Below are 26792 nucleotides of genomic sequence, written 5' to 3' on the forward strand. Positions count from 1 at the left end.
CCCCTCCAGCACCGTGCCTCCAGGGCTCCTTTGGAAGAAGAAAGCAACCTCCCAGATGGCCTTGCTGTTTCCAAGCCAGACAGCAATCAGTGATCCTTTTTCTTCCAAGTTTTGAAAAAATGTATTACTAATTGGAATTTAATGCATATATCACTCCATGGTTCAATCATGTCGAGTAGAATCGTACAACAGTTGCTCCCACAGTCACTTTCCAGGCATTCTTTTTCTTTTTTCTTTGTAACACTTTATGATTTATCTAAATCATTTTATTGGGGACTGGTACAACTCTTATCACAATCCACACATCCATCCTTTGTGTCAAGCACATTTTACATTTGTTGCCATCATCCATTCTCAAAGCATTTGCTTTCTGCTTGAGCCCTTGGTATCAGCTCCTCATTTTTTCTCCTTCCCCGCTCCCAAGGCATTCTTTTTCTACCTGGATGCCTTGACATTGTTTCCCTTTTACCCCACTCCCCACTTATTCTTCTTGCTGTCCCTATAGGTTCATCAATCCTGGGTTTCATAGCCCGAAAAGCGGAAAAACGTAACAGCTTCAAGAGGGTGACTGAGATATACCCCAATATGAACAAACAAACCCCAAACAATATCAGGTCCAGCTGCATCAAAGGGGGGAATCTACTGACAAGATTTTAACTGTTCAAGTCAGATTTATGCCTCTGATCTTTTATACTCATCTCTCCCAAGCACTCTGTTTCTTCCTCCCATCTCTCAGTGTTAGACAGGGGAGTCCTCTGGAGACCTGCGTCCTAGGTATCGTGGGCCCCACTGTCACCCATCACCTCCTGCACCCGATTCTCACGATTTAGGCTCTGATACTGATCCCTCCTTCGCCTTTGGATTATATGGATTTCAATCCTTCAGTGACTAGTGATGGTGTGCTACTTCCATGTGGACTTAGCTGCCATCTCGTTTAGATGGCCGCTTATTTAGAGACAATCCTTTAAGACCCCAGACACTATTTTATCTGCTAGCTGGGCACCATCTAAATTCTTTGCCACATTTTGCTATAGCACCCACCTCCTCTGTGTTGCCTTCCTGAGGGCGAGCAAATGATCTCAGTTAAACCCATGTGAAACCATGCCAGTTCCCTGTTTAGCATGATTCTGAGGCTTCGCATCCCTCCTAGAATCTAGAATCTTTTTTTTTAAATCATTTTATGGGAGCTCATAACATCCCATAGTTCAACCACATCAAGCAGTATTATACAATTGCTAATACAGTTAGTTTCAAAACATTTTCTTTCTTCTTGAACTCCTTGATATCAGCTCCCCTTTATCGGATCCATCCTCCCCCTCCAGGAACATTTATTTATTTATTTATCTAATTAATTAATTAATTAAATTTTCCCACCTCTTAGGCCATCCAATAAATCCATTCACATACAGTTTTGTTGTTCGCACCCCTCGAGTGGGGATATACAGTCATCAATGCTGTCGGCTCCCCCTTCCCTTCCTGTGGTTCCCCCCTCACTTCCTGTTCCTTCAGGGAACCATTACTCCTGTTACTGTTTCTGAAGGGTTATATATCTTGGTTTTCATGTATCAAATGATCTTAATTATACAAATGAACATACACAAGTCTAACATGATTAATGTGGTAAAACAGAAACCATAATAGTAAGGGGAGGAAATATTAAAGAATAAAGGATGTTATGTGGTTTATCAGTGCTATACCACACCCTGGATTTATCATCCCTGCCATGTGGTCCTTCTGAGAGGGACTCTCCAATTATCTTGCAGGTGGGTTTTGGCTCTCCACTACATCCCCACCTCTTCACATCGATTTGGTTGCTTGTTTTTGAACTTCCAATACCTTTCCCCATCAACACCTCATGATCACACAGGCTGCTGTGCTGCTTCCATGCGGACTTTGTTGCTTCCCTGCTAGGTAACTGTTTATTTAATTACAAGCCTTTAAGACCCCAGACACTATATCTTTTATTAGCTGGGGACCATCAGCTTGCTTCACCATATTTGCTTATGCACCCATTTTCTCTTCAGCAGTCATAGGAAGGTGAGTATCATACAATGCCACATTATTAGGACAAACCGTTCATATACTGAGGTAAGATTTAAGTAGAGACCCAAAGCCCATCAGCTTCCTTGTTGCATTATATACATATGTAAACAAATATACCCATAGTTATATATTTACATATATACCTATATATTTTTTGTTGCTTTTTTCTTCTTTCCTCTTTTTCTTTTTTCTTTCTTCCTGCCCCACTATCATGTTTATCTATCATTCACCTCTCAGCAATTCCTCTCCCTAGAATCTTTTACCTCCCTTGCACAGCCTAGAAGATCCAATGGGCCCTTTCAATCTTGACACTACTCCTTGGCTTTTTAATTTTTTCCCCTGTACCTAGAACTGTAGGGTCCTTGCACTTACACTTGCTGGTTTATTCTTCATGGGACTCCCGCTTCCCAATGCCCTCACTCTCACATGGCTGGCTCATCATTAAGTCTTAGCTCCAATACTACCTCATCAGGAAGGCATAAAAACTCCACCTGCTGCCCACACCCACCCTGCTCACATATTGTGTGCACTTAGCTGATTGTGACTCTTTAACCTTATAGAATGGAGTAGAATTGCTTCACAGAGTTTTGTGGGCTGCAATCTTTCTGAGAACAGAAAGCAAGTCTTTTCTCGCTCAGAGCTGCTGCTGGGTTACAGCCGCCTAGCACCTGAACCATGGTGCCACCAGGGCTCTTTCTACTAAAAACAAACACTGCCATCAAGTAGATCCCCACTCTCAGCAATCTCACAGGGCAGAGTAGATTGCCACACAGGGTTTCTAAGTCTATAAATCTGTATGGAAACAAGCAACCTCATCTTTCTTCCCTGGAGCAACCAGTGGGTTTGAACCACTGACCTTGTGGTGTGCAACCTAGCACTCTCACCTCTGCTTCCCCAGGTCTCCTCTCTCCTTATGCTTATTTGTTCACTTGTTTATTGTCTCCCTTCCCCTACCAGAAAGTAAGTTTAGCAAGAAGAATCCTTTCTGTCTGGTTTGCTCAGCTCTCCCCATTGCCTGGCCCGCAGGAGCTAGGGATATTTATTGAATCTGCTTCCTAGCCCCATCTGTTGTCCTGTCCAGCCCCCAGCCTCCCCAAACCATGCTTGCCACACCCAGCTCTGAAGCTTGATTTTAGTACACTCTTACTTCCTGCTAACCACATCTGGGCTCTGCATTCGATCAGCTACCTGATAGTCACCAGCTCCCCTGGGCCCACTCCACCCCATGCAACACGTCCTGCTTCAGCCCATGACCCAAACTGGCCCCCACGCCCCCACCCCCACCCCACCAGCTTGTGCTTTCGGCCCCCTCTATCCCCTGCTGATACATGCACACATACTTGGCAACTCTGAATATATTTAATGAGAAGGTCATGAGAGGTTGGGGGGCTGGTGGGGAAAACTCCCCGGGTTTCCCAGAGGTCCAGTCCCTGGTGGTCCCCTTCAAATGGTGGAGTCATTGGCTGAAGCTACATCATGTAGCTGATGGCGAAAGGAGAGTCGGGCTTTTCTGCTGAAGTAGGCACTGGCTGACTCCGGGGAGAGCATTCCACCCTCAGTTACACTGGAGGCTGTCGGTGGGCTGTGATCTGAAGAGGCGGTTGGATCCAAGCCTGAAAGGGAGATGGGAGGAGGAAGAAGGGAGTCTGGTCAGGGTTCCTCGTAGCCCACCCTAGTTGAGGAGGCGAGAGGCAAAAGAAGATGTCTGGGGGCCTGGGGCTGAGCAGGTTGGTGGTAGCTGCAGGAATAGGGAGAAGGGACGTCAATGGAGCAGGGCCTGCTTGGTTAGCTCAGAAGGGCCCCAGGCTTGCCTTAATGCTTTCTGATGCTGTCTTGAAATTCTTATTCCTTTTTAACTTTCTTACTCATTTTTAACAGGGGACTCTGCCCTTTCAGTTTACACTGGGCTCATGGAGTCTTGTGGAGGAGTGACGGGTCCACCCCCACCCAGAGGGAGAGATTCTCTTTTCCCTTCCACTGGTTTGTCTGGCTACGCAATGCCCTGTCTGTCTGTCTGTCTGTCTGCCTGCTTGGCAGTCCCCCTTTCTTCTCATGCTCCCCCCATACCTGCTCCTCTTTCCGTCCCCCGCTGTCTCCGGCACCCACACCATAGGAAACACCATGCCCCCTTCAGACCCATCGCAACAACGGAGGCGATGGCGATGGTGGGAACGGCCAGGAGGGCCCCTGGGTGAGGGGTGTGGTTTCCAGGCCCCCCCACCATGGGCAAACTACCACTTAGCTTCAGACCGGCCTGGTGATTACAGGCGCCAGGGGACAGAAAGGCGAGAGGAGGGGGAGGGAAAGGGAGGAGGATGCCCCCATTCTAAGGGCTCTCTTTATACTCACTCTAGCTTTAGGGTCCTCTCAGAGGCCCTTGGAGCAGAAGGGGGATATTGGGAGGAGTGGCGTGGAAGAGATAGACACAGAGGTGCTGTGCTAGAGAGATGCAGGGACCAGCCAGGCTATCAAGTCCAGCGAAAATCTAGGATAGCAGTTCCAGGAAAAATTCAGGATAGTAATTCCAGACACTTATTGGTGCCAGACTAGACACGGCTGGGGATTCATTGGTATTTTAGAAGGAAACCAAAGGGTGCCCAAGATGTAAAATCTTAGTCTTTCTCCTTTTTTAGGGTAAATCATAGAAATTGTACTAGCCAAGGAAATGTTATATTCTCATTAAATGGTCTGGTAGCTGTTGTCCCCTTTTAAAGAAGATACCCAAACCACAAAACAACCAAACCCAAACCCATAGCCATTGAATCTAGTATTCTGATTCATAGCGATCCTGTAGGATAGAGTAAAACTGCCCCATAGGGTTTCCGAGGTTGTAAACCTTTATAAGAGCAACAACCTCATCTGTCTCTTGAGGAGTGGCTGGTGGGTTTGAACCACCAATCTTTTGGTTAGCGGTCCAGTGCTTCCTGGACATCGACCCGATGCTGATTCCTAACTCTCACTGCCTGGGAATGGAATCAGACTCTTAGCACCCAAAATAGGTTGCCAAGGCTAAATCTCTGTGGGAACAGAAAGCCTCACCTTTCTCCTCAGACATGCCTGGTAGGTTTGAACCACTTACTTGGAGGTTAGCAGTCCAATGTTTATACACTAGCACTCCCTTTTATGAATACAAAACCCAAACCAAACTCACTACCCTCAAGTCAATTCTGACTGATGGAGACCCCCTTGGGCAGGGTAGAATTGCTCCTGTGGTTTCCCCAGATTGTCACGCTTTCTGGGAGTAGAAAGCCCAGTCGTTCTCCAGAGGAGCAGCTGGTGCTTAACCACTAGGTCACCAGGGTTCCTTGATGAAGATAGTTAGATGTAATTGGCTAATTTTTGCTGTGCCAAGTAGATGCTAGGGACTTCTGCATGTTATCACATCAACGATCTTTGGAGAAACAAAGGCACTGAAAGATGAGGAAAGGTGCCCAAAGCCACACAGGCATTTGCCAGCAGAGCAGGAACCCCACCCAGGCCAGTCAGACTCCATAGTCCACTCTGCTAACTTGACGCGGGGCTGCCCAAGCACCAACTCTCTGGCAGACAAGCATCCCTTCAGCTGGTCTGGGGTCACCAGAGCCCAGGTGGGGATCCTCAGGGCCAGAGCACCCTGCCAAGGAACTCTAAATGCTCTCAAGTAAAGCGGTCCGAATGCTCTACCCTAATGCTGCCATAAGGAACCCTGGTGGCATGGGGAATTAAGCTTTGGGCTGTTAAGACTGACAGTTCAAAACCCACCAAATGTTCCATAGGAGACAGAGGAGGCTTTCTGCTCCTGTAAAGATGTACAGTTTCAGAAACTCCAGGGAGCAGGTGTCTGTCCGTTAGTGTTATTAAGAGTCAACAGTGAGTTCAGGGCCGTGATGTGGTAAAAGTTAGAAGCATGCAGGCTCCCCTGCACCACCTAACTCAGACAGAAATCTATTTGCCTTTTGTTTTTCAAATGAACTTTATTGAAGCAAGAATTTCCCTACAACTTACTGTCTACGTAGAGGAGCCGTGGGGGTGTAGTGGTTGTACGCTGTGTTCTGCAAGGTCGGCAGTTTGAAACCACCTACAGCTAGCTCCCCAGGAGAAAGACGGGATTTTCTACTCCCTTGTACAGTGACAGTCTCAGAAAAACCCAGGAGTTGCAATGAGTCAGCATCGACGCCAAGGCGATGAGTTGGGTTTTGGAGTAATGTACACATGGGCAAAGAGGCTTTCTCCTCCCTTCAAACAGCTGCAGTCTCAGGGAAACTCACAGGGGCAGTTCTACCCTGCTCGCTATGAGTCAACTGCACAGTTGATTCCAGCTCCCGGTGGCTCCGTGTGCACCAGCGTAGGACAGTGCTCCACGAAATTTCAGTGGTTTCTTTTCCTTCTGCGAACCCTTGGGTGGATACCAACCTTCAACTTTGCAGCAAGCAGATGAGTGGGTTAAAAGTTCGTGGCATATTCTGTTTGACCCTTTATCGTCGATCTTTCCCAGCTCTCTGTGCCAAGCAACATAGAAGCCCTGGTGGTATAATGGTTACACATTAGGCTGCTAACCACAAGGTCAGCAGTTTGATACCACCAGTCACTCTGAGGAAGTAAGACAAGGGGTTCTACTTCCATAAAGAGTTGCAGTCTTGGAAACCCACAGGGCCAGTTCTACACTGGCCAGAACAGACTCTACTCCAGTGAGTTTGGTTGGGTTTGTAAGAAACTACTGCTGACTGGATTTGCGTGATAGGCTGGTTTTGCCTGTTTTAGAACTTCATGTCAATGGAATCTTTTAGCATAATATTTTAAAAATTCACCCATTGTATGTATTAAAATTTCATCTGTTTGTGTATTATTAAATTACATCTTGATTGAGATGTCATTTCCAAACCAAACTCACCGCCACTGAGTCAGCTCTGACTCACAGCGACCCTGTAGGACAGGGCAGAACGGCCCTGGTGTGTGCCTGAGACTGTGACTCTGTATGGGAGTGGAACTCCTCATCGGTGGTTCTTCCTCAGAGTAGCTGGTGGTTTCGAACTGCTGACCTTGTGACTAGTAGACATTAGACTATTTACAAAGTGATGCAACAAACCACTAATTTTATATTTTAATTACCTCTAAAACAAGTCTTAGACCTCTTATCAATCGCTCCCGCCCCCCCCCAGCCCTTGGGAACCAGTGGTTACTTTCTGCTTCTTCTGGGCATTTCAGACAATATAATATGTAGCTTTTGTGTCTGGCTCCTTTCACTCAGCATAATGTTTACAAGGCTCATTCGTGAGATAGCAGTTCCTTCTGATGGCTGAATAATCTTCCATTGCATGAGGAGCCCTGGTGGCGCTGGGGTTAAGGACTCGGTGAATAACGGTGGGTCGGAGGTTCCCTCCACTTCCATCAAGGTTGACAGCCTTGGAAACCCTTTGTGGCAGTTTTACTTTGTCCTTTAGGGTCCCTAAGAATTGGGATCGACGTGGAGCAGTGAGTTTTGTTTGGGGTTTGGTAGGGATATACCACATTTGGGTATCTATTATTCAGTTGATGGACTTTGGGATTGTTTCTACTTTTAGGCCAAATGAATAATACTACAATGAACTTTTGTGTACATGCTTTTACCTGGATGTAGTTTTCTTTTTCTTCTTTTTATAAATCATTTTATTGAGGACTCTTACGGCTCTTAAAACAATCCATACATCAATTATATCAAGCACATTTGTACATAGGTGGTAGTTCATCATTTTCAAAACATTTTCTTTCTACTTGAGCCCATGGTATCAGCTCCTCTTTTTCCCCTCCCTTCCTTCCCCTCTTCATGAACCCTTGACAAATTAAAAATTTTTATTATTTTCATATTTTACATGGATGGATGTGGTTTTCAATGCTCCTGGATATATACCTGGGAATGGAATTGCTCAGTCATATAATATCTATATTTAACGTTTAGAGGAACTGCCGAGCTGTTTTCAAAGTGACTGTACCATGATACAGTTTATTCATTTTTCTTACTGAGTAAGATACTACTGGCGTGCGTCATCAGACTATTAGTCAAAAGGCTGGCAGTTAGAACTGACTCAGAAGGGCCTTGGAAGGCATTCTGCTTCCCAAAGGTCACAGTCCTGGAGCTCCTATGGAGCAGTCAGTTCTGTTCTGTACACATGAAATGCTTATTTCCACTGAGTTGATTCTGACTCATAGCAACTCTATAGTGCAGGGTAGAACTGGCCCCATGGGTTTCTGAGACTGGAACTCTTCACGGGGGTAGCAAGCCTCACCATTTCTCCCGGGGAGCTGCTGATGATTTGAGCTGACACTGTGCTGTTAGCAACCCAAAGCACAACCCACTATGCTACTACTAATGGTTACATTCTGCTATTCGCCTATGCCACTCATTAATCAAAGCTTAGCTTTCTTCTCTTCAAAAGTATTATTAAGAAAATGAAAAGACAAAGCACACACTGGGAGGAAATACTGGCAATAGTTTTATCTCATAAAGGACTTGCAGCTACACTACATGACAAATGTACAATTCAAGAAGACGGTGATTACAAATTGGCAAACTACTTGAACAGACACGGCATGAAAGAAGATATGCAAATGGATAATTGCATGAAAAAATTGTCAACCTTATCAGGCAGAGGAGAAATACAAATAAAACCATAGCATATCACTTTTCACCAATTAGAAATGTCTAATTAATGTTTAAAAAACTGATGTTATCAAGTCCTGGGAAACACGCCCAAGGACCATCCGCTGACTTTGCAAATATAAAATTGAACAAGCATTTTGGAAAAGTAGTTTGGCAGCTTCTAATAAAAGTGAGCAGCAACTTAGCAATAACTCAAAGTCATTGCCATCGAGGGGATCCCAATTCGTAGCGACCTTGTAGCTCCCTGCCCCCGAGAGCTTCTGAGATTGTAAGTCTTCACCGCAGTGGAAGCCTCCCCTTCCTCCCACAGAGCGGCCGGTGGTTTCCAACTCACAGTTATCTTGTGGCTAGCAGCCCAACGCTGTAACCACACCCCACTCTACTCCTCGCTACTTGACCCACGGAGAATAAAAGGACATCTTTGCACCACACTCTGTACAGGGATGTTCATATAAGGCTGCCCTGGTGGCACTCTGGCTAACCCTTCCTTGTGGATAGGTCCACAAGGCCCCAACACACCAGCTGCCCTGGTGTGTTCACTGAGGCTGTACTCGCAACAGCCAGAAGCTAGAAACAGCCTAGATAGCCATCAAAAGGATCAAGAAAGGTGCCTTTTGATAGTTACTGAGGTTAGGGTTGGCATTTTCCTGTTTCCTCCAAGGCTGTACGTTCCCCAAGAGCAGGCCCGCAGCCTGGTGTGCAAAGGACGTGTGGAGAATGAATGACGGCGTGGACACAGGCGTGTGCACCACCTCCAGCCCCGATCGCGCGCCCGCACGGTGTGCCCCTTCCGTGGGCAAATGCCGCTCAGGGCCCGCCCGAGGCCCAGGCCCGGCACTCGCAGGTCCCCGTCGCGGTCGCGCGTCTGCCGGGGGCCCCGGCCGCGCCCGGGACCGAGCGCTCCAGGGGCCGGCGCCCGAGCATAGCAATGTGCGCAGCTTGGAGCGCCCACTGGGCGGCAGCAGGGCCCGCGCAGAACGACCGACCGACCGACCGACCGACGGGGCGAGGCAGAAGCGCGGACGCGCGGACAGTCGCCAGCGGGACGCACCCGGAGGGCCGAGCGGCCCCCAGGGCGCAGGGGGCCCCCTCGGGTCACCGGCTGCGCAGACCAACCCGGCGGACCGAGACAGACGCGAATCCTCCGGAGGTGAAGCTGGGGGGCTGGCCCGCCCCCGAGGGCAGGCCCTGAGCCCGGGCCCCGCCCCGGCCCGCTGGGGTGTGGGCTCCTGCGCCGGCTCCGCTCCGCGCCCTCTGCTCCGCGCGGGCTGCCAGGGTGAGGGCCCGAGAGGGGTGCCGCGGGGGCCTGGGCCCCGGAAATCGGGCGGGGGCGGGATGGACTGGGGGGCCCGGGCCTGGGCACTTGGCCGGACTCTCAGATTTCGGGGTTTTGCTCCCGAAATCGGAGCACGCAACTTCCTCATTCCAGCTGGGACCCGGTCTAGCAGCTGATTTGGCAACGCCTGGGGGCCCCCTCCTGCCCCAGCTTCTGCTCTATTCCAGTTTGGGGCCACCCAGGGCGGCCTCGGTGCCCTTCTGGCGAGCCCTGGTTTAAGATGAAGAACTGAGATAGGGAGATGGATGACAGAGGGTTCGGCAGGCACTGCAGACGGATCCGGCCATATTGAGGGTTGGGGGTCAGCGGGAGCCCCGCGGGTGGGGAAGACGAAGATCTGTGGAAGATGGTCCGTGGGGATTGGGCTGGGGGACAGGGTTTTTTTTGACGCAGGTCACCTCCCTGAAGCCTCCCTATATTCCTAGGATGATGGCGACCCCAAGGAGCCTGTTCTCTACCGGGGGTGACCTGGACTCAAGTCAACTACAGATGGAACCTGATGAAGTGGACACCCTGCAGGAGGGGGAGGACCCAGGTATACAGAGTCCAGTACTCAGCGAGGTGAGGGGATCGAGCAGGGGGCTCGGGGCCCCCGATATACACTTGCATTTTCTCTCTTCCCAGCGGACCGGATGCATCCTTTCCTGGCCATCTATGACCTTCAGCCTCTGAAGATGCGCCCTTCCGTGTTTGCTCCTGGGGTCCCCATCACAGCCCAGGTGGTGGGCACAGAAAGATACACGAGTGGATCCAAGGTGGCTGGGAGGGCTTGGGAGGTGGGGAGAGGAAGAGCTGGCAGAGGGGAGGCCTGGCACCCAAGGGGGGATGGGGGACACACACCGACTCAGTTCCTCGTACCCGCAGGTGGGAACGTGCACCCTCTATTCTGTCCGCTTAACTCACGGTGACTTTACCTGGACAACCAAGAAGAAGTTCCGCCATTTCCAGGAGCTGCATCGGGACCTCCTGCGGCACAAAGTCCTGATGAGTCTGCTTCCACTGGCTCGGTAACCCAAACCCAACCCAGTGTCCGAGTTGAGTCCGATTCACAGGCACCCTTAGGACAGAGTAAAACTGCCCCCATAGGCTTTCCAGGACTCTGCATATGTATGGAAGCAGGCTGCCTCCCCCTTCTCCCTCAGGAGCCAGAGGGTGGGTTTGAATTGCCAACCTTTCAGTTAGCAGTCCAAAGGTGTACCAGGGGCACCCTTCACTTGATAAAGCATAGCTCCCCACCCTCATTATTTCTTTCTCCCTCTCATCCCCAGCCACAACCGTTCTTCCCTGCAGCTCAGTCCACCAGACCCCTGCCCCTGCCCCTGGTTACTAGGACACTTTTCTTGCCCCGCTCTCTTTGCCCATGGATCTATGCCAATATCTTTTCTGGGCTCAATGTCCAAAATGTCCTTGGCGGTCTCCTTTCCCAGGGTAGGGGCCCTCCCTCTCCCCAGTCTCTGGGCCTCCTGCCCTCCCTCTACAGCCCGCCTCAATGCTCCAGAGGCCCAGACACCTGGCCTCTGGCTCTTACCTGACCCTCAGGCGTCCCATCCACAGCTTTGCTGTTGCTTATGCCCCAGCCGGAGAGGCAGCCGACAGAGAGATCCCCTCTCTACCCCGAGTGGGGCCTGAGGGCTCCACCAGGCATGCTGCCAGCAAACAGGTGAGACCACACACCAGGCCCTCTGGGAAGGAGTGTGGGCTGCAAACGGCTCTGTTCCCATCTGTTTCTCTGGCTTCCCTCCACCCCGACTTCAGAAATACCTGGAGAATTACCTTAACCGCCTCTTGGCCACATCTTTCTACCGCAACTATCACGCCATGGTAAGGCCCTGGGACTGGATGCGGGACCCATTTGAGGTGGGACAGGGTCCTGTAACTCCCAAGGGAGCTGAGGAGCAAGGTGAATGGGGTCTGCCGGTCGGAATGCCAGGTTCTCTCCCCTGAGCCTTTGCCTCCCTCCGCAGATGGAGTTCTTGGAAGTCAGTCAGCTATCTTTCATCCCAGCCCTTGGCTCCAAAGGACTGTGAGTGTGTGACACCCCTGACCCAGATGTCTGCAAACATCTCTCAGGATCTCCCTCTGTCCTGATAACAGGAAAAGGGACTGGTCTCTCTTCTTGATTTTCCTCACAGGGAGGGCGTCATCCGGAAGCGCTCGGGGGGCCACCGGGTCCCTGGTTTCAACTGCTGTGGCCGAGACCAAGTGTGCTATCGCTGGTCCAAGAGGTGAGGGTTGGCCTGAGCAGCTGGGTAGTGCGGGTGGGAGAGGGGAAGGCGAGCCGAGGGCTGGGAGGAACGGACGGAGCCCTTCTGCTCCAGGTGGCTGGTGGTGAAGGACTCCTTCCTGCTGTACATGTGCCTCGAGACCGGCGTCATCTCCTTTGTTCAGCTCTTCGACCCTGGCTTCGAGGTGCAGGTGGGGAAAAGGAGCACAGAGACCCGCTATGGGGTCCGCATCGACACCTCCCACAGGTAAGGCCTCGCTAGTGTGGAGAGAGACACCTGGTGCGTGGGGAGCCAGGCTCAGAGCCTTGGGGGCGGGGGGTGAGCGGGACAGACCAAGGCAGAAAGGAAGCTATTTCTACCAAGGAGCTGGTCCAGCCAGCTGCTGGGGACTGCTCTTAATCCAGGCTCAGAGAAAAGGGGTTGAATATTAGCCTGGGAGAGAGGCTGAAATAGATGAAAGGCACTCAATTCACTCATTCATTCATTCATTCATTTAACAAACCTGGGTGTCTGGTCCAATATCAGGGACTAGATACCCAGCTGGGACCATAAGATAAATAAAGGCCTGATCCTGTCACGTGTGAGTTAGGGACTAAGTAGTAGAAAAGAGGTGCTAGTCAACGTGGGGAGGGCTTGGGGCAAGGGTCAGTGGTTCCTCTCATTGTTCCTGCCCAGGTCGTTGATTCTCAAGTGCAGTAGCTACCGGCAGGCACGCTGGTGGGGCCAGGAGATCACCGAGCTGGCTCAGGGCCCCGGCCGAGACTTCCTACAGCTTCACCGCCATGACAGCTATGCTCCACCCCGGCCTGGGACCCTGGCCCGGTGGTGAGATGCTCAGGTCCCTTCTGAACATGCCTGGGAGCTTGTTGCTCCCCTCGGTCTTCTCTGGCTCACTGATTCTCTCTTTTAACTCCTGGGACCCCTTTCTGCTCTCCCTGACCCCTGATCTTTACAACCATGCTGATCACTGTGATCTTTCTAGCCATGACCCCTTTGACCTCCCCACTCTTCTGAGCCTTGTCTTCTTGTCCCCCCTATGACTCTTTCAAAAACTCCTCTCCCTTCCACCAACTCCCACTGTTTGCTATGCTCGCCTCAACTCTCTTCGGTCATCTCGTAAACATTTTCCAAGCACCTACTGTGTGTCAAGCCCAACAGGCTTCCCTGGTTTCACCCCCCTGGTTCAGAATGAAGCAAAGTGACCTCGTCATAGTAGGCATAGATACAGAGTCATGCTCACGGAGGAGGAGAAGCTGGTTCTGCCTGGGGATGTCAGGACAGGCTTCCAGAAGGCAGGAAGCTCCAAGGTTACCTTTAGCAAGATAATGAAAATGTGGTTCCCTATATTTTGATGGAACTGCCCAGGCACTGAAGGCAGGACTAGGCTGGTGGCTCCGGGAATGAGGAGAATGATGGTTGTTGGAGCGAGCGGAGGCATGGGCGAAGAAGAGTCCCCAGGAGTTGGCAGCATGTGAGCATGCAGGGCTCCGTGTGCAAGGCTGGCGACGGCCAGCTTATCACAGGCAGAGGGAGTCATAGGAAGAATTTGTGTTGGAGGTGGTTTTGAGAGTTCTGTTTGTTTTAGTTTTGTTTGTTTTTTTAACAGAGGAGGGAATAATAGCTGATACTTAGGTAGCACTCAGGATGGGCCAGGAACCGTAAGAACTCATGAAATCCTCATACTCACCCTGTGAGGCAGACGGAGTGGTTATCTGCATTTTACGGCGAGGGCAACTTGAGATATACTTGAGGTTACAAGGCTTGCCCAATGTCACATGGCTTGTAAACATTGTTGGAACCAGGATTCAATCCAGGAAGTCTGGGAGTGGACCTTGTTCTTCTCACCATGCTAGACTGTCTTTTTTTTTTTTTAAGTCAAAATATATGAAACCACATTAAGTGACAAAGAAAATAAAATTCCTCTTCCACTGAACATGCCAGTCTCCCTTCCAACACGCCCTCTCAACCAGCCCTACGTCTCGCCCCAGAAGCACCGCAGGGAGGGGGTTCACTTGTCTTTCTCAGATCTTTTCCTGCCTGTTTTCACGTGAGCACAATGCATAGGTGTATTTGCTTGCAGTACAGATGAGTACACACTTCTGTGACTTTTTTTTTCTTTCTAACTGAATACTTGTTTTAGAGACCAGACAATGAGGTTATTTCTTAAGAAAGCGCTGTCATGAACAGCGTTTTGCCTCAAGCATTCTGTCGGATGTCAAGAGCCCCGGTGGCAGAAGGGGGTAATGTGTTGGACGAACCACAAGGCCAGCCGGATCCAATGCACCAGCCAGGCTGTGGGAGAAAGATGAGGCTTTCTGCTCTCAGAAGGATTTACAGCTTCAGAAACCCAAAGGGGCAGTTCTGTTCTGTCCCGTCCTATAGGGTCACCGTGACTCAGAATTAACTAGATGGCAGTGAGTTTGGTTTTGGCTTTAAGGAGCCTGGTGCTGCCACAGTTAAGGGCCAGCCTGACGGTTGGGAGTTTGAACCTCGGTGGGTGATCTGCTTCTGCAAAGATGACGGTCTAGCAGACCCCAGGGGGCAGTTCTGCTCTGTTACTGGCACCAAAAGACCAAATCCGTCACGCTGGAGTCCAGTCTGACTCCCAGCCACCCGATAGGACATAACTGAGCCACCAGTGTCCTTTGTAGAAGCAGAGTGTCATACCTTTCTCCCACTGGGCACCTGGTGGGTTTGAATGGCCGACGCTCACTTAGCAGCCCTCTTGATTCTGTCACATGGGGTCGCTAAGAATGGAAAATCAATTTGGCGGCACCTAACACCCCACCATTCCTAGAATTACTGTGTCAAAAGGTGTGTGCGTTCATATCTTGATCTACACCTCTGTGTTTGAGTAGATTCTGATTCATAGCCACCCTGTTTAGGATTTCGAAGACTGCACCTCTTCCTGGGAACAGACTGCCTCCTCTTTCTCCTGTGGAGCAACTGGTAGCTTTGAACTGCCGACCTTGTGGTTAGCAGCCCAATGCCTAACCCACAGCGCTACCAGTGCTCCTTCAGTATTTTGATAAAGACTGTCAAATTTTCTTCTTCAACGGCTATACCCAATGTATATCCCCAGAGTCTAAGAATACCCACTTTTCCATGTCCTGAGGTTACATGCTACCAGTGATTTGAAGTTTGGCCAATCTAATACATAGAAAAGAAAGTCATTTCACTTTCCTTGTTTACTAGGGAAACCGAGCATCTTTTCTTATGAATGAGCATTTTCGTTCCCCCTGTGAACTGTCATTCCACCCCCCTCACCCCCTTTTGGCTTATACGTCATTTTCTTCTGATTTGGTAGAGCTCTTTCTGTATGATGTTACTAATACATCCTCCCAATCTGTCTTTTTTTAAAAAAGTTTATTATATCAGCTGTCATTTTTATTTGGTCCATACTGGCAAGTTCATCCCACTCTGGTATGTCTGACGGAACCCTCTGACCTCTCTGATCACTCCGGATCGCTTGACCCTGCTGTCACCTCTGACCCTTCACTGTCCTCGGTCTTCACTCTCCAGAGCTTTCTGCCTTCTGCCTCCTCTGACCTCCTTGGCTTGGCCTCCCCCCAGGTTTGTGAATGGGGCGGGGTACTTCGCGGCTGTGGCAGATGCCATCCTGCAAGCCCGGGAGGAGATTTTCATCACAAACTGGTGGTGAGTGACGGGAGGAAGCCCGGGGCTGGAGGGAGTTGGCAGGTCAGCCCCTTGTTCAGAGAGGGAGGCGTGGGCCTTTCACTTGCCCTTTGCCCCTGTTCCTGAATCCCAGGTTGAGTCCTGAGGTTTACCTGAAGCGTCCGGCCCATTCCGACGACTGGAGACTGGATATTATGCTCAAGAGGAGGGCGGTGAGGACAGTGGCCAGGCTGGAGGGGTGTGTGGCAGGCATTGCTTATGGGTGGAGTCCGGCTAGAAGGGGCTGCTGCAGCATGGGAGAAGATAGGGAATGTGAGGTTTCCCGGAGAAGAAATGTGCCCATCTTCGCTCGGTGTCTGGCAAATGCCACCTCCTGGCTTTTTCTTCCCAAATGAGAACAGACAGGCCTTCTTCATGCTCCCCTCTACCTGTACCTGGAACCCTTCCTTGTGTTACCTAGGGCAAGGAGCAGGGGGTACATGCCTATCTCTCTCACTAGACTGATAGCTCCTTGCGCTGAAACCCTGGCTGACTGATATCACAGTATAAGACATAGTAGTAGAAGGTGGATATGGTTGGATGGAAGGGAGACTACATGAGGATAAAAGGGCGGTGAGTGTGTCAATGGTAGATAATGGGAAAGGAGGTGGCAGGCAGGTGATGAGGCTGGAGAGGTAGATAGATAGGTGAGTGGGTGGCTAGATAGGAAGATGGCTTGCTGGCTGGATAGCTAAGGGTAAGTGAGTAGATACATGGGTGGAGGGAGGATGGAGGCAGGTGGGTGAGCAGACAGACGATGTCCCATCAAGCCTCACAGCAGTGTAAGTGGCAGGGCATCCAAGATCTCCAGGCAGTGTGGAAGGGTGGACAGGAATCACGATAATGAGGAAGGGTTGGGGAAGGCAGAAGAGAGGCATTAGGACTTAATTTCTTCCCCTTCCCCTCCTCCCCACAACCACCACCACAGGAGGAGGGTGTCCGAGTGTCTGTCCTGCTGTTTAAGGAAGTGGAGTTGGCCTTGGGCATCAACAGTGGCTACAGCAAGAGGGCTTTGATGCTCCTGCACCCCAATGTCAAGGTGACTCGGGCCTCAGAGATCCCTCTCACCCTGGGACCCTCCTCACTACCTTTGCCAACTCCCACCCTGCCTGTCCCGGAGCAGCTCATCCTTTCATCTTTCCATTTGCTCTCCCAATACCTTGGCTCTCTTCCCTCACCTAAACCCACCTTCACGAGCTGTCCCGGCTATACCTGTTGCAGGTGATGCGCCACCCAGATCAGGTGACGTTGTGGGCCCATCATGAGAAGCTCCTTGTGGTGGACCAAACAGTCGCCTTCCTGGGGGGGCTGGACCTCGCCTATGGCCGCTGGGATGATCTTCACTACCGACTGACTGACCTCGGGGATGCTTCTGCATCACCTGCCTCTCAGGTAGTCCCCCAGGGCTTTCCTGCGTGCCTCCAAACTCAGGTCGCTGAACATCCACATGCCTCTCCAGCTTCTCCCTCTTCCCTGCAGTCTTCCCAGGCCTTTTCAGAGGTCCTCAGCCTTTCTGGAACCCCAAGAGCCTTCTCTGAAGATACCCAAGTCCCGTCCCTATTTCCACGACCTCCCCCACCCCTGATTCTTCTAGGGATATCAAATGCAGATGAAAGGGAGGAGTACAGAGTCTAACTCTCTCTGCTTAATTCTTCCTCTCTGTCTCCCATGTCTGTCTGTCCATGTTGCAGTCCTCCTGTCTTTGCTTTCTGGCTCTGTGTGGCCCATGACCCTCTCCTTGCCCCTGGCTGGGCTGTGTTCCTCTTACAGTCTCCCACTCCATGCCCAAGCACCTCAGCCACCCCAGAACTCTCCCACAACCAACACTTTTGGCTGGGCAAGGACTACAGCAATCTTATCACCAAAGACTGGGTACAGCTGGACAGACCTTTTGAGGGTAAGGATCTTTCTCTCTCAAAGGCCCCAAGAGCTGGGAGCAGGGTCAGAATTGGGGCCGAGACTGAGGAAGAGATGAACTGGCTCAATGTGTGGGCAGCCTTCTGTCTGGCAGGCCCTTTCCCCTCCCCACCGCCAAGGTCTTTAAGGAATAGGCCTACTCTCTCTCTTGACCCTTCTGGCCCTCCCAGATTTCATTGACAGGGAGACCACGCCCCGGATGCCATGGCGGGACGTTGGGGTGGTGGTCCATGGCCCCCCCGCCCGGGACCTTGCACGGCACTTTATCCAGCGCTGGAACTTCACCAAGGTGCTCACTCCTTCCTTCAGGGGCTGGAGGCTGACAGGGAGGAGACAGGTTCAGCCTACCACCTCTCTCTGACCCTGCCGTCCTCCACCTCAGACCACCAAGGCCAAATACAAGACACCCACGTTCCCCTACCTGCTGCCCAAGTCCTCCATCACTGAGAACCAGCTCCCCTTCACTCTCCCCGGGGTGCAGTGCGCCACCGTGCAGGTGAGGGTTCCCACTCCTCCCCCCTTTTGCCCGCTCCCAAGGCTCCACCCATCCTCCCTGCCTGGGAGGCTATCATTCTTGGGTGCCTCTATTGCTAAGGCCCTGAGACCACAGGTGGTCTTTCACTGCAGAGAAGCATCTGATAGGGAGACCCTAGGAAGGTCTTCTGAACTTAGAAGGGATAGGGTACCTGCTGCCTGAACGGGGGCACCTCTCACATCACACACCCATCCGCCCCTCTCTCTTGTGCACCTTGGGGACAGCGTGGTGGGACACCACACAGGGAGCTGGGTGGACAGCCAGGTTCAGAACGCACCTGTACCCCACTCACTCCTTCATTCCGGGGCCAAGAATCACCCTTGCCACCTCCCGCTCACTCCTTCCCCTAGGTCTTGCGGTCAGTGGACCGCTGGTCAGCAGGGACCATGGAGAACTCCATCCTCAACGCCTACCTGCACACGATCAGAGAGAGCCAGCACTTCCTTTACATCGAGGTCTGACTGGGCTGGGGTGTGATGGACGGGAGGGGATGACCCAAGAGGGGGCTTAGGGTGTTCATGAGGGTCACGGAGGACTGGGAGAGATGGGGCCGGGCCTGGACCCGGAGCCTGGAGGTGGGAGCTGGGGTTGGGGGTGAGGGCAGGGGCCAGGCTGCTGACCTTTCTCTCTTCGATCTCCGCACTAGAATCAGTTCTTCATTAGCTGCTCAGATGGGCGGACGGTTCTCAACAAGTTGGGCGATGAGATTGTGGACAGAATCCTGAAAGCCCACAAGTAAGGGGACTGGCAGGTGGGGACTGGGTGCATCGGGGACAGGTCACCCCTCTGATCCCATTCCTCCCCCCAGACAAGGGCAGTGCTTCCGAGTGTACGTACTTCTGCCCCTGCTCCCTGGCTTTGAGGGCGACATCTCCACAGGGGGCGGTAATTCCATCCAGGCCATCCTGCACTTCACCTACAGGTGAGCCCCAAGCCATCCATCAGCCTCCTACCTCCTACCTCTGTCCGTCCGGAGTCCTTCCTGTTGGACCTTGGACTGCCCGCCTCTCTCCTGGCTCCTCATCGCCCGCCCCTAAGCCTCGGTTTACCTATTTCTTTTCCTCAGGACCCTGTGTCGGGGAGAGTATTCCATCCTGCATCGCCTCAAAGCAGCCAGTGAGTGCTGGGGGCTGGCGGCACGTCTGGGCTTGGGGTGGTTGGGGACTTGGAAGCCTGGAGGCTAGCATGAAGAGAAGGAAGCTATGATTTCTTTCTTTTGAATAAATGACTTTTTTCTTGTGAACTGGGTGTGGGAGGGGAGGCGGTCATTCTGGGGCCTCTGGGGCCACAGCCCCAACCTCGCTGCCATCGAGTCCAGGCTGACTCAGAGCGAGCCCCTGTGGGCGTCCCCCAGTGACAGCTGACAGGAGCAGAAAGCCCCGTCTTTCTCCCGAGGAGCCTCAGGTGGTTTTGAACGGCCTGCCATGAAGCTGGCAGCCCAGGGCGTGACCACGCCACCACCACGAGACCATAGGTGGCCTGGCCCTGCAGAAAGGGGTCTGTCAAGGAGACCCTAGGAAGGTCTTCTGAAGTGAGGAGGTGGGTGAGATAGGACACCAGCTGAGTGGCCGGGGGACACCTCTCACCTCACACACACTTGCCCCTCTCTCCTGTGCGCAGTGGGGACAGCATGGCGGGACTACATGTCCATCTGTGGGCTTCGCACACACGGGGAGCTGGCTGGACACCCAGTCTCAGAACTCATCTATATCCACAGCAAGCTGCTCATAGCAGACGACCGGACAGTCATCATTGGTCAGTGCCGAAGAGGAGTAGGGGGTGGTGGTGGAAGATTGCCAGGCAGGGACACAGAGCTGAAGGGGTGGGAGGATGGAGACTGCCATTGAGCCCCGACTGTGGGTGGAGGCCAAGGTTGTCTGTGGACTGGTGCTCTGGGGGAGAGGCTGGGGTTCCCCGCTGCCGCAGACCACAGGCAGACACAGCCTGTCCTGCCCTAGGCTCCGCCAATATCAATGACCGGAGCTTGCTGGGGAAGCGGGACAGTGAGCTGGCCGTGCTGATCGAGGACACGGAGATGGAAGCGTCCGTCATGGACGGGGCGCAGTATCAGGCAGGCAGGTTTGCCTTGAGTTTGCGGAAGCACTGCTTCAGGTACGGCCCACTCAGGGTGGGGGCTGCTGCAGGGTGGAAGTGGGCACCCTGCCGCAGTCCATGTGTCTCATGAGCCAGGTATGAAGGGTACTCACAAGGATTTCCGTCGTGTAGTGGTTACTACGTTCGCCTTACAAGGACTACTGGCTTTCCCAATTGGCAGAGTAATCTGATTTCGGGGACTAGCCAGGTTGGGGCACCAAACCACAACCAAGTCAAAGGAGCAGAGAGTGTATCTTTAATAGAATTAAAGCATTTACAAAAAGGAGCGACCGATGAAAACTCTCCTGGGCTTCTTTACGCTGAGTGTCTTGTCTCATGCTGCATCTACTTGAAATGACCGAGAGCAACAAGCACATTTTCCAGGTCCTCTAAGGCTCTTCCTCTGTCCCTGTTGGGACCCCTTTTCGCCTGTAGTGTGATTCTCGGGGCCGATGCCCGGCCAGACCTGGATCTCCGAGACCCTGTCTGTGATGACTTTTTCCAGTTGTGGCAAGATACAGCTGAGAACAATGCCAACATCTACGAGCAGGTAGGAAGTTTGTGGGTGTCGGCCTGGGGGAAATGCAGGGCTCACAGCCTATTCATAAGAGGGGGTGAGGGTTTTGGAGGCAGTGACTGTCAAGGGATTCAAAGGGTCGATGTGAGGGGGGGGTATTGAGAGATGGTGGGAGAGGAGTGGGGGCCTCCAGCCCAGTAGGAATGGACTCTTGGGCGAGTCTCCCTAAGCCTGATTGCCTCCCACTCCTCCCTGTTCCCACAGATCTTCCGCTGCCTGCCGTCTAACGCCACCCGCTCCATGAAGGTTCTCCGGGAATATGTGGCCGTGGAACCCTTGGCCACGGTCAGTCCTTCCTTGGCCCAGTCTGAGCTCACCAAGGTCCAGGGCCACCTGGTCCACTTTCCCCTCAAGTTCCTGGAGGATGAGTCTTTGCTGCCCCCACTTGGCAGCAAGGAGGGCATGATACCCCTGGAAGTGTGGACCTAGCCGAGGCTCCGGGCAGGAGAGAGGTCACCAGCTGCTGGGCTCTACTTTGTCAGGCTCCTGTCCCCGGACCCGTGGACTGAAGGCAAGGCCCTTTGGGACGTGGGAAAGGCAGGCATCCCCCAGGGGGACAGAGAAGGAAGTTATAAGGGACCCTTCCTTGGACAGCAGCCAAGGAGGGCACACCTACCTCTAGCCTGGGGAGTGAGGAGAGGGGCCCAGAGAAGAGTGCTCTCGCTGTCTCCCAGTTCAGACCTGCTTCAGAGAAGCCCAACTCCAGCCCCAGGATGCCCGGAGTCAAGCCACTAACTTCAGGAGGACAGGGCGCTGCCCTCCTTCTCCTGCCCTTGAGCTCTCACCCTCCCTAGAGCCTCTCTTCCAGCCTGTTTTGCCAAGGTGGAGGGAAAGCTGGAGGACCCACGGGGGGCAAGGGGCTCACTAACCCCCACCTCTGCCAGCCAGCTGACAGACACTAACTTTGTATCAGTTCAATAAGCGTTTCATAAATAAATGTGTAGAAAAAGTCTGCTTGCGTCTTCCTTGAAGAATCCTGGTGCACTTGGAGTCACCTACACGCCCACACAGAGCACCTGTCTCCTGGGGTGGGGGGGGGCTGTGCACAGCTGCCCACCCCTTGCCTCTCCTTCCACCTCCATCACTGCTCTACGGGATTGTAGCAGCGGGAGCTTAGTCACCCGGCTGCAGGCAGGAGAAGGTCTTCACTGTGCGATGCCTGGTATTAGAAAGGGCAGAATTGTGGTTCTGACCTTGCTGAGAGACTGAGGGCAAGGTGCCTACCAGGGCTTGCAGCCTCTGCTTTGGGTTTCTCCAAGAACAGCATGGGATATACTGATGGAAGCCCCGTGGGGGTGGTTCACTGCACAGGCTTCATTCCTGTCAGGAAGAACTGGCTTAAATCCAGGATCTGTCACTTGCTCGCTAGATTTTCTTGTCAAGTCACATCACCTCTCTGGGGCCTTGGTGGCACCGACTGGGAAAGGTGCAATTGGCTTTCTGTAAAGATTCTGCCCCTGACCCTAAGCATTTATAGAACACCTGCCTGGGGGGGTGCAAGGCAGACCGGGCCGTCCGCTTCCCTAAAGACCGATGGAGCAGTCCTGCTCTGTAGCACACGGGGTCGATGCGAGTTGGAATCTACTCAAGACAATGATTTGCCAGGACTGGCGTAGGGAACCTTAGTGGCATAGTGGTTACCCATTGGGCTGTGACTTGCAAGGTCAGCAGTTCAAAACCACCAGCTGCTCCATAGGAGGAAGATGAGGCTTTCTACTATAAATATTTACAGCCTCCTAAATCCGTAGAGGCAGCTCTGCTCTGTCCGACAAGATCACTGTGAGTTGGAATCACTGAGTTTTGAGTAAGTGCAACAAAGTAATCTGAATAAGTGCAACAAAGTAATCCTTAACTCTGGTCTATAGTTTCCCTGCCCAGTTTCATACCCACCAGCCCCAAGGTTACATGCTGGGCTGCTAACAGCAAGATCAACAGTTTGAACCCAGCAGCCACTCCATGGGAGAAAGATGAGGCTTTCTCCCCCAGTAGAGATTCGCTGTCTGGGGAGCCCACAGAAGCAGTTCTACTCTGGCCTCTGGGGTTGCTGTGTCGGACTTGATGCGATGGCGGTGAGCCACATGTGGCTATTCAATGTAAATGAATTAAAATCAGAGGAAAAGCATTTCTCGGTCTTAGAGGAATACAAGATCGCCACGTGTTGCCAGTGCCCCATGCCCATCACAGCAGAAAAATGCTCCCGTTCTACTGGGCAGCGCTGCACTCGAAGGAGAAGAGGGACCAAAGGGCACAGTCTGTGAGGGTGCAGAACACATCCTGGGGGGTGAGTATGTGTGTGTGTGTGGGGGGTGCATGGAGAGAAAGAGAGGGGCTAACAGAAGGGTATACAAAGAGAGAGCTTCTATTACTTCTTAAACCGAGTGGTAGATTGATGGATTTTCATCATGTGTTTCTTAGGATTTTTCTGTCCTTCTGAAATGTTTTGCAATGAAACAAAAAAGCTTAGGATAGGTCTTAGCTCACACCCTTCATTCCCCTCAACCTCATCCTCCAAAGTCTCCAAGGGATACAGCTGAGGGGTGTGGGGTGAAGGCTTGAGGAAGTCTTTCCGGAATGGGGGGAGCCCTGGCGGGGTGCTGGGTCTGAGGGTCACTGTGAGTTGGAATGCAGTCTACTGGATGGCAGTGTTTGGGTTGGGGTCTGGAAGGGGGCGGGGTGCTGGAGGGGGCAATGGTCTAAGGAGGTCTCAGGAGGTTGCCTTGCCCCCATCCTCTCCATTTGAGTACTGTCCTCTCCTCACTCAAAGCCATTTCCACACAAGGAATCCCCCTCCTACTACTTATAGCGGTCCCTCAGTGCTAATTGGCATCCTGTTAATTAGCCTCATTATCAACCCTAAGTGCTTCTTTCCCAGGGGGCACTGTCACCTCAAGAACTGTGGAGTGGGGTGTCAGTGTCGGCAGCAGCTGCCCCAGGCTTGGTTAAGAGTGAGGTGGGCTTCTCCACCGTGGGCCCAGCTACCCTTTCCCCATTAGCTTTACGGTGTCTTTCTTAAATAATTAATTTTTCTACTTTAGTTGTTGTTGAGACACTGCACAACAAAACATACCCCCATCAACCCTCCACATATGATCCAGTGATGAATCTTTGCATTGAGTTTAGCAGCTGTCTTCCCCCGACTATTTCTGAGTCATTCCTCCTCCATTCACAGAAACTCACTGCCCCCTAAGGTTCCTATCTCATCGTTTAAGTTGTGGTTGTCAATTTGATGTGGAGTCAGCCTTCACTCATCGAGACCCCCACCCTGTGACCAGCAGGAGGAAACACTGCCCGGCCCTATGCCGTCCTCCTGGGTGGTGTTTTGAGTGCCTTCCAATCTGAGGGGCTCCTCTTTGGGCATTAGATCTGACAGTGTTCCGCTGCTATTGTCCGGTTTTCCAGCAGCTAATCTCTTAAAAGGGGCAGCGGATTCTTGCTTCCCAGTCTGTTCTTAGTCTGGAAGCTTCTGTGAAACCTGTCCACCACGGGTGACCCTGCTGGCATTAGTGGCATTAGCTTCCAGCACCACAACACACAGGCCACCACAGATCTTCAAAGAACATCATGCTCAAGACTGGATGTACATCCAAATGTTCTAAGGGGGGAAAGTCCAGGAAAAAAAAGAGGCTGTTCAGCCTCTTTCCAAGGACATTTCTTTCAAAGTCTACTCAAACCGACTCAGTCCATTCTGACTCAGAGAACTTCCTGCCCCTTGGGTTCTGAGTTGAGATTTGATACCTTTACCTGAGCAGGTGGTATCCTTCTCCCTAGGAACAAACTGTGGGCTCACAACACTGACCTTGTAGTTGGCAGCCCAATGCTTAGTCCGCTGTCATGGCACCAGGCCCCTCAATGTCTACTAAAGTAAGGTTTGTATCAGGGCTGGTGGTCGGGTCTTCAGATAGTGTTGGCGCCCTGGAAGGGATCTCGGAGACCATACAATCGCCCCCCTCAGTTTTACAGCGAAAAGCCAAGAAAAGCAAAGTAATTTGCTTAATGCCCCGCAGTGGGGCCTGGCAGTTCAGGACTTCTTGCTATGATGCATTACTCAGCTTCCAGGGAAGCTTAGTGGCTGGGGGCGTTGTGCCAACAGGCCGAAAGCTAAGGTAGACTCAGCGAGATTCGATGGGGGTGGGGCACCGATTCCTCCTTCCATGGGCCTGCCCACATTGCCCCTCTCCCCACTCCCCCCCGCGGCTCCAGTAATCAGGCAATGAATAATCCTTGAAAACAGTTCCTCTGTGCAGAGCACTTAATAAAGAGAGGTGCAGAGACTGCGGCCTACAACAAAATTTCTTATCCTGAGATCTGAGATCCTTCCCCTCCCCAACACTCCCAACTCCAGGCTGGGAAGGGAGAACAGGGCATTCCAGAAACAGCCAGCCTTCCGCTGCTACCCCCAACTCCCACGTGCTTTCTCCAACCAAGTTCTCACGGAGAGGCCCCTCCTCCAGCGGCTCGACGGTTGCCATGGCAATAGGGTGGGTGGACAGCCCATCCTATCTGCAGGCCACCCAGCCCTCGCGTGGGGAGTTGCCATAACAACCCCCCTAGTAATAGAGGGCCGTCCCCCATTTCCCCCGCAACTAGCGAGGTGGGTGGCTTGATTGGTAGCTGGGCACACAAAGGAGGTGGGAAAGGAAGGAAAGGCGCCAACAAAAATTAAGAGGGAAATAGGGGAAAGAGTGGGGGGGGGAAATGGGAAGGGGTGGGGGGATAGAAAAAGAAGCGCGTGTGCGCACGCGCGCCAGCCGGTGGGCGAGCTCCGAGGCCGCCCCGGCCACCGCCCACTCCCTGCACGCCAGGTTCGCGCGGGCGCTCGGTCCTCGCGCGCGCTCTCCGCGCTCTCCCTCTTGCGCCTGCGCCCAGGTGTCGGCGCCTAGGGGGAGGGGGAGCCCGGCACGGCCGCGTCACGTTCCCTCTTCCACCCTCCGGGTGCGCGGCCCGTGTGCGCCTGCGCAGAAGAGTCGGGCGGCTCGGGTTGCAGACTCTCGAGCGAGATCTCCTGTCAGCCGGTGGGTCGGTCTTCCTGCCGGCCCTCCCCCTCCCTGTTCTCCGGGGGAGGCGCGGTGGAGCCCGCCCCCGGGGTCCCCGATGGGGGAGAAGCGGCGGCGGCGGCAGTGGATTAAGCAAGGCAGAGCGTGAGCGGCTTCGGGGCTCCGTTCCCGGCGGAGGCCATGGGCGACCCAGCCCCCGCCCGCAGCCTGGACGACATCGACCTGTCCGCCCTGCGGGTGAGCGCGCCACCCCCCAGCCTCGCCCCGCTCCGCGCCCACGCCGCAGGGGAGCCAGGTGGCTCCACGCCTCACGTGCTCCCCGGGCGCCGCTGCACTAGCCCCATCCCCCCGGTGTCCCCTTACTGGGCTCCCCACCTCCCCTGACCTCTGCCCCTTGCGCTCCACTCGCTGCAGATTTCAGGGAGCTACTTTGATCTCCGCCCAGCGTTGGAGGGGTGGGGGGGCCCGCACTTCTCTCCGGCCCTACCTTCATCCGGAGGTCCGGGACCCTCTTCCTTCCAGGTCGGGAGGGCCACCCTCTGCCTCCCCTAAACGCGTGCGGTCCAGCAGCTGCAGAATCCTTCCTGCCGTGCCTCTCTCGGCCCTTACGCCCCTCGGGGCTCTCTGTGCACCGCTGCCCCATACTTTTTCCCTCCCCTCCCTGTTCCGCACCCATTTTGACTTTGCCACTCGTCTTGACAGCCTCCTCCTCATCACCCTTTCTCTTCCTCGCCCACCCCTGAATTGCTTCTCTGCCCCCGAGCCGAGCATTTCAGCCTC

General features: G+C 53.0%; 3 protein-coding genes across 10 annotated transcripts in view; 2 read left to right on the top strand and 1 right to left on the bottom strand.

Moving 5' to 3' along the window:
• Positions 1-3422: 3422 nt before the first annotated feature.
• On the bottom strand, positions 3423-26792 carry CUNH17orf114 (chromosome unknown C17orf114 homolog). 2 transcript variants are annotated; one of them, XM_045293512.1, is made up of 2 exons: positions 4111-4183; positions 3423-3656 (listed from the first exon to the last, which is right to left on the bottom strand). In XM_045293512.1, the coding sequence occupies exons 1-2, from the start codon at positions 4181-4183 to the stop codon at positions 3487-3489; spliced, it is 243 nt and encodes an 80-aa protein (XP_045149447.1). In that variant the 3' UTR covers positions 3423-3486. The 2 variants fall into 2 exon arrangements, 1 of the variants encoding a protein (XP_045149447.1); XR_006680380.1 differs by lacking the exon at positions 4111-4183 and adding an exon at positions 26500-26792 and having other exon boundaries at positions 3613-3656.
• Positions 9727-21970, top strand: PLD2 (phospholipase D2). 3 transcript variants are annotated; one of them, XM_004716128.2, is made up of 25 exons: positions 9727-9809; positions 10421-10530; positions 10620-10750; positions 10860-11002; positions 11550-11655; positions 11751-11816; positions 11960-12018; positions 12128-12220; positions 12314-12466; positions 12896-13045; positions 15794-15877; positions 15990-16068; positions 16824-16934; positions 17117-17287; positions 17666-17792; positions 17983-18101; positions 18195-18308; positions 18698-18802; positions 18994-19082; positions 19156-19269; positions 19414-19463; positions 19968-20102; positions 20306-20459; positions 20877-20991; positions 21223-21970. In XM_004716128.2, the coding sequence occupies exons 2-25, from the start codon at positions 10422-10424 to the stop codon at positions 21445-21447; spliced, it is 2802 nt and encodes a 933-aa protein (XP_004716185.1). In that variant the 5' UTR covers positions 9727-9809; position 10421; the 3' UTR covers positions 21448-21970. The 3 variants fall into 3 exon arrangements, with proteins under 3 accessions (XP_004716185.1, XP_045149442.1, XP_045149441.1); XM_045293506.1 differs by lacking the exon at positions 9727-9809 and adding an exon at positions 9890-9935; XM_045293507.1 differs by lacking the exon at positions 12896-13045.
• MINK1 (misshapen like kinase 1) overlaps positions 25999-26792 on the top strand; it is a 60225-nt gene continuing 59431 nt past the window's right edge. For 2 of the 5 annotated variants that reach the window (XM_045293498.1, XM_030886480.2), the window contains exon 1: positions 26000-26249. In XM_045293498.1, the coding sequence (XP_045149433.1) occupies positions 26193-26249 (57 nt within the window). In that variant the 5' untranslated portion in view covers positions 26000-26192. Of the gene's footprint in view, positions 26250-26792 lie in introns of all 5 variants that reach the window. The other 3 variants (XM_030886482.2, XM_030886483.2, XM_045293499.1) reach the window with 2 other exon arrangements.

The sequence above is a fragment of the Echinops telfairi genome, unplaced genomic scaffold, assembly GCF_000313985.2.
Source record: "Echinops telfairi isolate 266 unplaced genomic scaffold, ASM31398v2 ScPeMD7_2010;HRSCAF=2546, whole genome shotgun sequence".
In the NCBI taxonomy this organism is placed as follows: domain Eukaryota; kingdom Metazoa; phylum Chordata; class Mammalia; order Afrosoricida; family Tenrecidae; genus Echinops; species Echinops telfairi.